The 12,902-nt window shown below is 35.8% G+C and overlaps 1 protein-coding gene across 3 annotated transcripts in view; it reads left to right on the top strand.

The window, feature by feature from the left end:
• ATM (ATM serine/threonine kinase) overlaps positions 1 to 12,902 on the top strand; it is a 69,310-nt gene that overhangs the window by 40,802 nt on the left and 15,606 nt on the right. For all 3 annotated transcript variants that reach the window (XM_032190547.1, XM_032190538.1, XM_032190555.1), the window contains 9 exons: positions 331 to 433; positions 1,114 to 1,202; positions 1,297 to 1,399; positions 2,369 to 2,517; positions 3,498 to 3,602; positions 4,139 to 4,258; positions 5,138 to 5,372; positions 7,293 to 7,460; positions 12,183 to 12,302. In XM_032190547.1, coding sequence (XP_032046438.1) covers positions 331 to 433; positions 1,114 to 1,202; positions 1,297 to 1,399; positions 2,369 to 2,517; positions 3,498 to 3,602; positions 4,139 to 4,258; positions 5,138 to 5,372; positions 7,293 to 7,460; positions 12,183 to 12,302 — 1,192 coding nt within the window. The remainder of the gene's footprint in view (positions 1 to 330; positions 434 to 1,113; positions 1,203 to 1,296; positions 1,400 to 2,368; positions 2,518 to 3,497; positions 3,603 to 4,138; positions 4,259 to 5,137; positions 5,373 to 7,292; positions 7,461 to 12,182; positions 12,303 to 12,902) is intronic.

The following is a 12,902-nucleotide window of genomic DNA, read 5'->3' as shown; positions in this document are numbered from 1 at the left end:
ATTCTTGCTTCAGGAATTCACAAAAACACATTAGCAATTTGATTTAATAAAAATTAAACATTACAGTTGTTCCTTCCTCTCCTCCCCCAAAAACAAAACAAAAACAAGCCACAAAGCATTGATGTTGAAATCCCTTGATATGGATATTCTTGGTTCTACTTTGCCATTCTGGTAAATGCCATTCTGCCATTTTGAGTAACCTGGGAATGTGACAGGCTCAATTTTGTGTTTGGTATATGTACCCCTTAATTCTAAAGTGTTTTTTCAGCACTACTTTAATTATTTGTGTGAAATTTCATTTAACTTTACTGGTTCAAACATTTCTTGTAGGTCTTTTAAAAAAGCTAAAAGTTTGACATTTGAAGATGAAAGTCAAAGAACAGCTATTACTATCCTGAGTGAAAAAAGTAAAGAAACTGGCATAAGCTTACAGGTATATATGTTTATGTGCTTAATAATCTGCAAACCTTCTTATATAATCACAATTAACAGTAGGTCTCATCTGAGCTGAAGGCTGTATTTGAAAGTCCTACCTATGCTCTAATTCGAAGTGAACTCAGTGGCCTTGACAGACAAGTTAAATCAAGTATTAGTTCATATAAAACACTAACTGACAGGTAAACTTTCACTCACAGCAAAACAGACTGTTTCCCAAGCAAATCGACCTTATGGTGGTAACCAGTAAAGTAGTTTTTTTTGTTGTTGTTTTGTCAGAGGGAATAGCTTATTTTAAAAAATAGTAAGTAAGCTGGTGTAGAAAGTTATAATAATCACAACCATAGTAGCATGGTATCTACAAGTCTTATATAATACATAAAATCTTATTCAATAGCCTTGTCTAAGTTAGTTCTTTCCTTAGTTCATTGTTCGAGAGCTGCATTTTTTTTTTAATATCGTAGCAGAGAAATTAGGTGGTCCTGAAGAGTTTTGCTACACTATGGAATTTTTCTTTCTGTGGTGATAACAGGTTCAGATATCACATATAGGAAAATTAAGCAATGATAACAATGTTAATGGAAGGGACCTTTATTTATAAATTTACATCATATGTATAAAACTCACTCGAACTAGTTCAAAGAGAGGTAATTCTTTGTTTTGTGGTCTTTGTTCTAGGATCTTCTCATGGACATCTATAAAAGCATTGGAGAGCCTGACAGTCTCTATGGCTGTGGTGGAGGAAGAATGTTACAGCCATTAGCACGGTATAACGCATTAATGGTCTTATGTTCTATAAATAATTGATTTCATTTCCTAGCAAGGAACTTAAATTGAAAACTTCTCCTTAACTTACAATAGGATAAGAACATATGAGCACGAAGCAGTATGGGAGAAGGCTCTTCTAACATATGACCTTGAGGCAACCCTCTCTCCATCTACTTGCCACGCAGGGATAATAGAGGTAATTTTATTTTATAATAGGAAATGAATGTAGGAATTGATATCCATTGTACTGTATAAAGTTATTCATATTAAAACTAAAATTGTTTTAGGACAAAGAAATCTCTTCAGTTATCAAGTTCAGTCCTCTCTCATTATAGGTAGCCAAACCGCATGATACAAGACAAATCAGCATTTGTCTGAAAACACCAAGGCTTACTGTCCTTTTGTCACTCACCCATTTTTCCATATCTTGGATCATGAATTTTGTGAAATATTTAAAAATGTTTTTCATTTTATACAAATTTTGGATAGCTCCTAAAATGATGAGATATAAAAAGTAATACAACTGGTTATTTTTATCATCTCATTATTTAAACATCTACATTACAGTAACTGTGTTACTGAAACTTGTATTTCTTATGAAATCAATACATAGAATTGATGTTGTCTTATTTTAATGTCTTAAAATATGTTGCTTTTTTACCCTTTTTTTGCTTTTTTATGATACTTATTTAATTAGTTTTACTGTTAGACATAATGGCTGCACGTGTAACCGGGATAAGCGATCACAATTAAAAAGTTATGGTCTTTGAATGGATAGAAATTAAAAAGTTGTAGGAAACTTTTTCAAATCTCCACTAGGAAAAATAGTTCCTTAGGAAGTAAAACCAGTTTTGGCTTACTGCTCACGAATGGTGGAATGGAGAAATGTCAGCAGATAGTTCATTTTGAACACATCATAGAAATTTTGTTTCCAGGAATGTCAGCCACAGTAGCAATGAAATAATCTTCCAAGGTGATTGCTATTAGTAGTGTGATTTAATAGTTATCTTATTAGAAGTTTTTTTGTGCTGTGTTTAGAAATACTTTTGGTTCTATCTTTCTTGCAAAGGTTTCTTTGTCACCAAAGGCAAAACAAATACTTTTAAAAAACAATTCAGTTTATCAAAGGAGGAAAAGCAACTTTCAGTAATTTTGTTAATTACAGGCTTTGCAGAATTTTGGGCTTTGCCACACTCTTTCCATGTATCTAAATGGACTGAAACATGAAAACACTGAGTGGTGTGCAGAACTACAGGAAATACAATACCAGGCAGCGTGGAGGAATACGCAATGGGACCAAATCTCTTCTGTCAAGTAAATCAATTTATTTTTTTCATAGTTCTGTAAGTGAAAGGCAACTGTTTCAGTTCCAAGAAAAAAAAAAAAAAGACATTAGAATATCATTTCTGCGGTGCAAGTCACCTACTTTATTTTAGTCATTGAATTGAAAATCCATTGTTTTCACTTGGACCTATTTTGTTTGCACATCACTTTGTTATCCTCAATAACTATGCAGTTGATTCTTCTTTTTGTTTGCTCGTAACTATCTCTTAATGCTCTTCCTAAGTGAAATTTTACACTTTTTACTCATATAGTAAATGTGTCTTAATTATATATGAGGGATGGATACTTTTTAATGTTTAATGCATAAACAAATGGGAAGGATAATAGTAAGCCATGAGAGGTCTTCAAAAACTGAATTAGAAGACAGCAGTGTTGATTCATGGCTACTGCACTGTAAGAAGCAATCTCTTCCTTTGTGTCATGTTCTATACCTAGCATTAGTTATTTCATACGACTGGTCAGGATATAACCACAGAATGGCTGAGGTTGGAAGGAACCTCTGGGGGCCATCTGGTCCAATCTCTGCTCAAGCAGAGACTCCTACAGCAGGTTGCCCAGGCATGTTCAGGCAGCTTTTGAGTATCTCCAAGGAGATACATCCCATATCTTTCAGCGTAATGCCATGAGAATTGTTAGGATTAACTTTTAATTGTGATGTTGGTTTTGTCTTATTATATAACTGTATACATATACTCCAGCACTCCAAACATTTTGACAATTATTGTTTTTTCTTTGTTTTAAAAGAACAGATTGTGTTTATAAAATACTAAATTACTTTGAAATGTAAAGGGTTACTTTGTAATTTTTTATCACGTGAAACAGCAGTTCATCCAGCCACGGAAAAATGTACTGGCAAAATATTCATCATAAAGCTAAAATTGAATGCTTTGCAGAGAAATACAGTTTCCTTTTCATTTTTAAGTTATTTTTGTTTTATTTTTTTCTTTAAGAGATGAGACGGAAGGATTGGGGTACCACAAGTCATTGTATGATGCTCTTCAGTCTTTACGAGATAAGGAATTCTCTGCTTTTTATGACATTCTTAAAGATGCAAGGTAAAAAACAAACAAACAAACAAAACAGCTGTGTCAACATTCTGCCCTTACAGAAAGGGGCAGGGGTAAGGCAGAGGGGGAAGGAGAGATGGTAGTCACAAGTTACATAAAAAAACACTTGGGGTGGTTCTGTGGGCTTAAATGAAGATTCATTCATAGAATAAAATCAGTTCTTCTGGTCTGCAACTTAAATTCTAGTTGTTGTTTTTTTTAACATGAATTTATCTTTTGTGCATATACAATTTGCGTGTTAATTGAGATTCATTTCTAGTATGCATTTTTTACTTCCTCTGAAATGGATTTGAATGCTTACTTGTCTTTTTCAAGTCAGTTATAACACGTGCCTTGGAGTTTATAAATATGTTTATCATGTTTTCACTTATTGACAAATTTAATTTTTTGAACTTCAATGGTATTACAAAATAATTCCAGACAGAATGGATTTGCTGTTTAATTTCTTCTCACTGTGGAAATTGTTATGGATATTTGTAATTCTTTGTGGATACTGGAAAAAAAAATCTCTGTTAAATCCATAGGGTGAATGAAGTGGAAGAGCTATGCAGAGGCAGTCTCGAGTCTGTGTATTCTTTATATCCAACTCTTTGCAGACTACAGCTAATTGGAGAGTTGGAAAATATAGGTCCGGTATTTTCCAGGTATTTGTTACGCATTGTTTTGTCCTGCTTTTTCAGTTTTCTGTATGTTTGATAATCAAGTCTAGCACACAAATAAAACGACTTCATCAAATTTTATTCCTGGGCATCTCATATTCCATCTTAAAAACTGTATAGATTTTATCTTTAGGACAGGAAGACAAATCCAGATCCTCTTTATTTCCAGACTGGATTTATTCCTGGTCTAGTTTTAATTACTTGATACTATGTCAATATTGTATTTTAAGTAATTGCTTTCTTTCCTTTGTTTTGAGTTCCCTGGTGCACCCCAAGGCTGCAACCATATCTCTTAGCCTTTGGTTTGCTAAAATGACTAAGTCAACCTCCACTAGTTTCCTTTCTGACACTGTTTTCTATTTCCTTGATCATCCCCATGGTTCTATTGAATGTTATTTCAATTTGAATCACTTTTGTAGTGGACCAGTATTACCATCAGTGTTCTAGCTGAATTCTTAACATTGCTTTTTAATAGTGCTATTAACATTGCCTTTTTCTGCCATAGTTGTATCAGCTTGATAACTTACAGTCATTCTACAGACATCTGACCTTATGAACCTTTGGTATTTACAGTTAATGAACTGTCTAAGAAAGTCATACATACAATGGCAACCTATATGGCACAGTTTTTAATTTATTCTTAGTTTGATCTGTATTTAACTTATAGAACAAAATAAGAATCCTTTTGATGATTTTTAATGCTTAATCAAGAATGTTTACAGCAGGGTTTTAGGGTCTCTTTCTTGTCTTAGAACTGTAGATTGTAAACTACCTCTGTACTTTACTGTTCTTACTCATCTTGCGTTTCACAAATATTTAGCAGGAATTGATAACAGATCTTTTCCATTTTGGTAATAACTGCAGATCTTCTACTACTCAACAACTGAATGATATTTATTTGAAATGGCAGAGACAGTCCTGTCTTCTCAAGGATAGTGACTTCCGTTTCCAGGAACCCATCATGGCTCTGCGCACTGTAATTTTGGAGATCTTGCTTGAAAAGGAGGGTGAAAATACTAAAAGAGAATGTATTAAAGACATCCTTACCAAGCATTTAGTGGAGCTCTCTAAATTGTCAAGAACTGCTAATAATACACAGGTAACAAATTCCAGGAAAGATCAGTGATGGATGCTTAGGTTTTTAGTGTATCAAATAACTTGATTTTTCAACAGTACTGAAGTTTAGCTGTATTGTAAGTTTATTCAATGAATCAATTTTTTGGAGACTTAAAATATGTAGAACTTACTCATTAATTGTATTTATTGTCATGTTTTCTATTTTTTTCTCATAGTTATAAGCCAGTCTCTGAAGCAGATAACACTAAGATGAAATTGTTTACAGAAGAATGCTCTTATAGCTCTATTAGTTCATTTTAGTACAGTTTTATATATCCAGCTTTCACTTGCATCATGTTGTTCTAGTGTCCCCGATTAAAGCTGCAGAAAGAACTCTGTTGCATCTGTATATTGAGTGTTGTTTTTGAGGATTTATATCCCCAAGGCACCATTGCATTGCGTTAAATATCTCTCTGTGAATGACTTAATGGGATTTGCAGTAACAGTGGTTTCTGCAGCTGCTAATGCTGAAAAATCCATTTAAGATCCAGAGTCAACCTTGGCTCATTCTTGCTAGTGTGTCTACAAGTAGTAACACATCAAGAATTTATAGAGCAACAATATCCTCCAAGAACCTTTGAATGAAGTAATTCCAGATAAATATATAACTTGGAAATGTGTTCAACACTTCAAATACGTGAAAGTACATTAAAATTTGATTTCAGGAAGTTTCCAACTCTCTTTGTGCATAATGGTGTCATCAGTAGAAAGTTGCCTTTGATTTCATAAACTGAGAGGTTTACTCAGTGCCTCTGGAATTATCTGGGAATTATTCTTAATAATTTTTTTTATCTCATGCCTGCCCATTTGGGATGGCATCAGCCATCAACACAGTGCTGATGACTGGCCTGTAAGAGCCTAAACAGAAGTTCCTATTTTTTCACTTAGGTTTTCAATTCCAGAAAAAAGATTAAAATTGAGGTGCTATATTTGGGGAAGATTAAAAGGTTCTGGAAGATCAAGCCAGTGTGTTTCTGGAAACACTATAATTCCAGCCTTTTCAGTGTTGTAGGGCATGGATAACTTTTGGAACATACTTCTGGACCTTACCAGTCTTTTAAACCATGTGATGATAACTCTTGCCTTTTGGTATGCCACTAGCTGGCAGAATTAAGTGTCTGAATGTACGAAAGTTTTGGAGGAAGCATTCTTCACAATTAATGGTTTTTCTTTGTCTTTGTTGACACTACTATCCATTAGGAGGAGTAGAGTGCCATATGGAATCATCACACTGACCACTAATTGAAGTACTCAAACTTAAATTTTCATTTACAAGCATTCTTACATTTTAATTATTTACCTTATGTAAAATGCTTATTTAAAAGTTTGAATGATGTGGTTGTTAGTTGCACGGCTTGTGAAAATACGTTAGCCTCAATCTTCGACGTGGTTAAAAATAGTTTGGTCTTCTTGCTATCGTGTAGTGATGCTTGATTACTGAATAATAAGGATGTTATTTCACCAGTAGTATGAGTAAAGAGGTAGATATATAAACAGATTAATATATGATGGTCACATTTTTTGCATTATTTTTCTTAGGTCTCTTTCAACATAATAATTGTGTATTTATCATTTTAGCTTAGTGATTATTTCAGCAGATATTGGTTGTAGAGTTTCTGTACCTTATATTTCCAAATAATCTAAAATGTTAAATGTTAATAGTTCATTTTGGGGTTTGTGAAGTTCAATTCCATATTCTCTTTTTGTTGCAAGTCGGGATTGTCTGCAAATTTGTAGAATGATGACTTCATCTCTTTCTTCAAAATACATTCCTACCATTAGATAGAATGTGCTGCACATGTAGAGCAAATTAAGATGGAGTTTAAAAACAAAATTTGCTTTAAGATCCATGTATTTGACTTAAAGAATTGTTGATGATCATGTATTATTTTTTCTATTTCAGCTTCCAGAAAGAGCTATGTTTCAGATCAAACAATATAATACAAAGCAATATGAAGTTTGTGAATGGCAACTAGAAGAAGCTCAGGTTTTCTGGGCTAAAAAGGAAGAGAGTCTTGCACTGAATATTCTTAAAGGACTGATAAAAAAATTAGATGCTGATTGGTTTCAGGTATGTGCTATATAGTGTGTTAATTTATGGCAATTAAATTATTGAAAATTGTATTGCCTCTTTCTGAAGCATTTCCTTGAAACTGTAATAGTGTACATGTTTCTGTTACAGGAAGAGTTGTGTAAAGGATTTTATCTCTTGTCTTTATTGTGCAAAAAAAATATATATATGTGTGTGTGTATATATATATAAAGAAGACACTAATGATACATTTTATGGTAAAGAAACACTCCTCCATTGCAGGCATTTCCCTTACGTCTGTAGGGAATCTCTGTGAAAAGGTGGGAGTATGATTTGGGACTTCTGTTTCAGTGGGAGCAAAGCTGTACTGCAAACTATACAGAAATTCCAGGCAGGTTTTTGGCTGATGAACTTTAACTACTGTACCTTAGACTTCTTGAACTAATCCAGTATCAAGGAACATAGATGTGATCTGGGGCACTGTTTCACATCTTTGAATCCTTCCCCGTTTACAAGCACCCCTGGGCTTTTTATTTTTAACTTGTACCTCTGAAAATGGAATCTTACCTCAAACACGGAAGTGTTTTCTCATCAAACTTGACTTCACCAAGTGCCTCTGGATCTTCGTTATTTTAGATCCCTTCGACAGCTTCCTGAAAAATCATACCACTTGATGTGAAGCAAAGACTACATGCATATCTCCAGTTCAGAATACAAGGATTTAAACAAAAAAATCCCTCTCTCTTGTCTCAGCAATGAACAATAGGAAGTTCCTAAGAAAACTTGTAAAGAATAGTTGAGTTCAATAGCCAGAGTACTCCTCCAGACTAATTTGTAGCACAAGAACTTCCAGAACCAGATGTAGTTTCTTTGTGTATAATTCTTTCCTTTTTTTTTTTTTTTTTTTTTTTACCGTAAATTTGTCCAGTCACAGAGTTTGTGGAAGTTTTTAATATCCAAGTGTTGTGGTTTAACCCAGCAGGCAGCTCAGCACCACACAGCTGCTCACTCTCTCTCCCCCCAGGTGGGATGGGGGAGAGAATCAGAAAGGGAAAAGGGGGTTGAGATAGAGACAGATTACCAGGTAAAGCAAAAGCCATGTCACTCCAAACGTACCTCCCTCTCCTCCTTCTTTATCCCTGCTGTTACTGCTGAGCATGATGCCACATGGCATGGGATGTCCCTTTGGCCAGTCTGGGCCAGCTCCTGGCTGTGTCCCCTCCCAGCTCCCTGTGCACCCCCTGGTACCTCGCTGGCAGGGCAGCACCAGGAGCTGAGCAGTCCTTGTCTCTGTGTGAGAGCTGCTCTGCAACAACTGAAAACATAAATGTGTTATCACACTGTTTCATCAAAAATCCAAACACACAGCATCATACAAACCTCTGTAAAGAAAATGGATTATCCCAACCAAAAACATGACACCAAAAAAACTCTGTGACAAGGAATTCCACAGCTCAATGCTCATTGTCTTAAGAGCTGCTTGCTTTTGTTCATTTTGAACCCCCATCTTCATTTGGGGATAGTTCTGATCTTTGAAAAAACAATAACCACATATTCCCTGTCATCATTCTCCATAGCGAGGTAACACTTTATAGTTTTGTTTCTAGACAGGAATAACCATCTCACAGTCACTGCTGTATGTAAGCCATGTATACGTTCTCTGCCTGCCCTCTTCATGCATCATTTAACATTTATTTTTTGCTGGTAGCTTCATCTGCTTTTTTCATTCAATTTATTTTCTTGTATTACCTGTCATAAGTTTTTCAGTCTTTTTATCACCTTGAATACCTCAACATCATCACCGGATTTTGTTTACTATGCATTGCCTTCCCCACACTATTGTCTTTTGAACAGCACAGATCACTGGGTCTTTGGAGCATTTTCAGGGGTGACTAATGACCCTTTAAAAAGTGTCCCACTTATTTCTCTTTCTGCTGCCTATCTTACTTTTTTGCCCCTCCAGGAACCATGCTTTTTGTTTCTTGAGGCTTTGTTTCTTCAGGAGCTTTTTGCTGAGGAGCCATGTCACACAACTGCTGGAATCTCTTGGAGTAGACTGGTATCAGACAGTTATTCCTTATCCCTGTGCTTGTTGACTTCTTCTGGAAGTCCATTTGAGCTGGGAAATGGAATGCATCCGAGGATGCTAAGACAGCTGTTATTTCAGAGCCACTCTTATATCACCTCTGAATGATCATGGAAATCAGGGGAAATTCTGATGACACCAAGAGGCAATGACATCCATATTCAGAAAAGGCAAAAAGCAAGGTCTGAGAAGCTACAGAGCAGGCAACCTCATTTCGATCCCTAGGAAAATTCCAGAACAGGTCTTTAGGGAAGTTATTTCCATGCACATGAAGGACAAGAAAGTGATTGGGAAAAGCGAGCACAGATATACTAGGGATAATGAGGCTTGACTAACCTGATCGTCTTCTGTGATGAAACAGTTTGCCCAGCAGATACAGGACAAGCTGTGGATGTCGTCTGTCTTGATTTGAGCAAGGCATTTGCAACAGTCTCCCACAACATTGTCCTTGACAAGCTGGTACGATACAAACTGGGTCGATAAGACCACAAGACAGGTGGAAAACTGGCTAGACAGCTGAGCTCAGAGGGTGGTCATTGATGATGCAAAGGCAGCCTGGTAGCCAGAAAGAAGCAAGTTTTCCCCAGGGTTTGCTACAGGCTCTGATACTATCTTTATGACAGAGATTTATGTGACAGGACTGAATTCCTTCACCAAGTTTGCATATAACAGCAAACTGGAAGGAAAAGTGACTGGTGAGTCAGACCTCAGTAGTCTGGAAGATGGTACCAACAGAAGTTGCATGAGATAAGTCCTTCACTTGGGACTGAATAACCTCAAGCAGTGGTACAGGTAGGGGTCTGACTGGCTGCGGTGTAGATTCGCCAAAAAAGGACCTGGTGGTCCCAATGCTAGAATAAATTGACGTTGTGCCCCTGTGGCAATACGGGTGAACCGTGTCCTGGGCTGCATCACCAAGAGATTAGCCAGTAGGTTAAGAAATGTGTTTGATTATTCTGCTTGGCACTTCTTAGCCCACACCTGAAGTGCAGTGTCCAGTTTTAGTCCACCCATCAACAGAGGCACTGAGAAATTGGAGACATCCAACAAAGGGCTATGAAGGTTATTAGAGGAGCGGGGAGCTTGGCACAGGAATAAATATTTTAAGGACTGGTTTTATTCAGCCTTGGGAAGGCTCAGGGGGCAGATCTAATCACAATCTTCCAATACGTAAAAAGGGGTTGTAAAGAAGATGGAGGTAGCTACTTACAAGTGCACAGATGCACAGCGAAAGAGCAAGAGACAATGGGCACAAGTTATTTCAAGAGAAATGCCATCTGGATACAGGAAAAAAAAATTCTACCACTATCACAGTAACACATTTCCCAGACAAATGGTGAAATCTTCCGTGCTGGAATTCGATAGTTCAAGGCTGAGTTTAGGAGAGTCCTAAAAACTTAATCTAAAGCCCTGTTTTCAACAGAAGGTTGGGTCTGGTATCTCTCCAGAGGTTCCTTTCAGCATCAACTTTTCTGTCATTCCTTGGTTTACTTTTACAAAAGCTGTTCTGGCTTTTCTTTATATTCATCTATCAATTCTTTTTGTGTTGTTGTTGTAAAAACAACTCCTCATAGTAATAATAATTTCTAATAATGTTTTAAAATGCTTTCATAGTATTTGTTTAGTTGTCTTCATATTGTTGTGTTTTTTGTTTTTTGTTTTTTGTTTTGACAGTCTGTTTTGTGTATTTTTTCTGTTTGATAAAACTTCGTTTTGCACACTGATGTGGTAGAAGTGTCTTCATCTTCCTTACCTTCCTGTTTAGCCATGATAGCTTTCTTAGAATATTTTTTTTTTCTTAGAGTATTTTTGGAAGGTAGTAGACATTCACTTTGAATCTCTATACATTATGAAGGAATATCACACTTCAGAAGATTGGAGTGTTTAGGGCAAAGTTCTACACATATCAGGACAAAATCAAGAGTTGCTTATCCGCTTTTCATTTATGTGATTGTTTCATATATTGGTTGATAAAGGCTTCAAAAACATAGTTTGAATCTCACCTTCCAGTGTTACGTTTACATTGTCTACATAAGGAGGTTTTGTGTTTTTGCAGTCTATGATATTCATCAGCATTTCACAGTCAGTGTTGCCATCGTGATCAGGTGGTCTTTAATACATACCCTGTACTAAAAGTATTTTGGAAATTTGTCCTGCTGTAGAATTCAAGCTGAGCTTCCAGTCTGGAGGCAAGTCCACTGCAAATCTACTCCATCATCTTCTCAGAGCACTTTTAACCAAGTTTCCATGGAGAAGTCTGTCTGAAAAATGTGATGATCACACAGTTATCACAATACCTGAATGTTCCCTACAGCGTGCACTATGGTACTTAGGATTAAATAGGGATGTTAGAAATAACATTTCTGGAAACACGCTCTGAATTTACTTTATTTTTATTAAAACTTGTTATTTTTTATTGTGTTTTTAATTGTTCAAACTGTCAGGTATTTTAAAATAGGCACTCTCCTTTAGTCTCATAGAGAAAGTAATTTAAGGTCATTGCCTACTGTTTATGTAGATAGTAAATGACGTTGTAGATGCATTACATGTAACAGGCCTAAGTGATTAAATTATGCTTAGAAGTAAAAAGTTTTATAAGTAGCCTACCTACTATGTTCAAGGTATTTTCATTTGCTGCCTTGCTCTTATTTTTCCAAAAATTTTCTTTCTTAAAGGTGGAGAACAATCCTCATCTGAAATTGATGTATACAGAGTGTCTGAGGCTATGTGGAACCTGGTTAGCAGAAACGTGCTTGGAAAACCCTACAGTCATCATGCGGAAATACTTAGAAAAGGTGAGTCTAGTCTTTGAAATGCACAGCCTTTGAGATAATGCAGTATTAAAATGTCAAGTGAATTTTACAATGTAGCCGCCTTTTTTTTTTTGTGGGTTGAAAATACAGATTCTTATAGAAAATACAAGTTTCGCATATTATTATATAACACTATAATATGACTACTATTCCTGTTTTCCTTTTTCCTTCCACCCTATCCCCATCTTTACACATTCAGGATAGATCACTGACTCCTTTGTGTTTACAGTACAGGGATTGACAGGCATTTACAGTCTCATTCCAGGGGCTGGAAGGTCTTACAGTAATGTTGTAAAGTACTATAATTTTTTTTTGTAAATAATCTTAGCCACAGTAGAAACATTTTTATTAATATTTGTCTGCTCTGCATTTCTTTCTTTCTAATTTATGAAACTATACATAGTTGCCTTTCTCTGTTACTCTCTACACGGTTCCTCTGATGATTTGAATCAGTGACTTGCATATGCAATTTCCTTCTCTTTTTGGCACTATCTTTGTTTTTTTTCCTCTTCATCTTATGATGTAAGGTAAAACTAAGTTGCAAAGCTTCATGCGTACTTACTCCGAAAGACAGATAATTGT

The sequence above is a fragment of the Aythya fuligula genome, chromosome 1 (genome assembly GCF_009819795.1).
Source record: "Aythya fuligula isolate bAytFul2 chromosome 1, bAytFul2.pri, whole genome shotgun sequence".
NCBI classification, from domain to species: domain Eukaryota; kingdom Metazoa; phylum Chordata; class Aves; order Anseriformes; family Anatidae; genus Aythya; species Aythya fuligula.
This window is presented reverse-complemented; position numbering and strand designations above follow the sequence as displayed.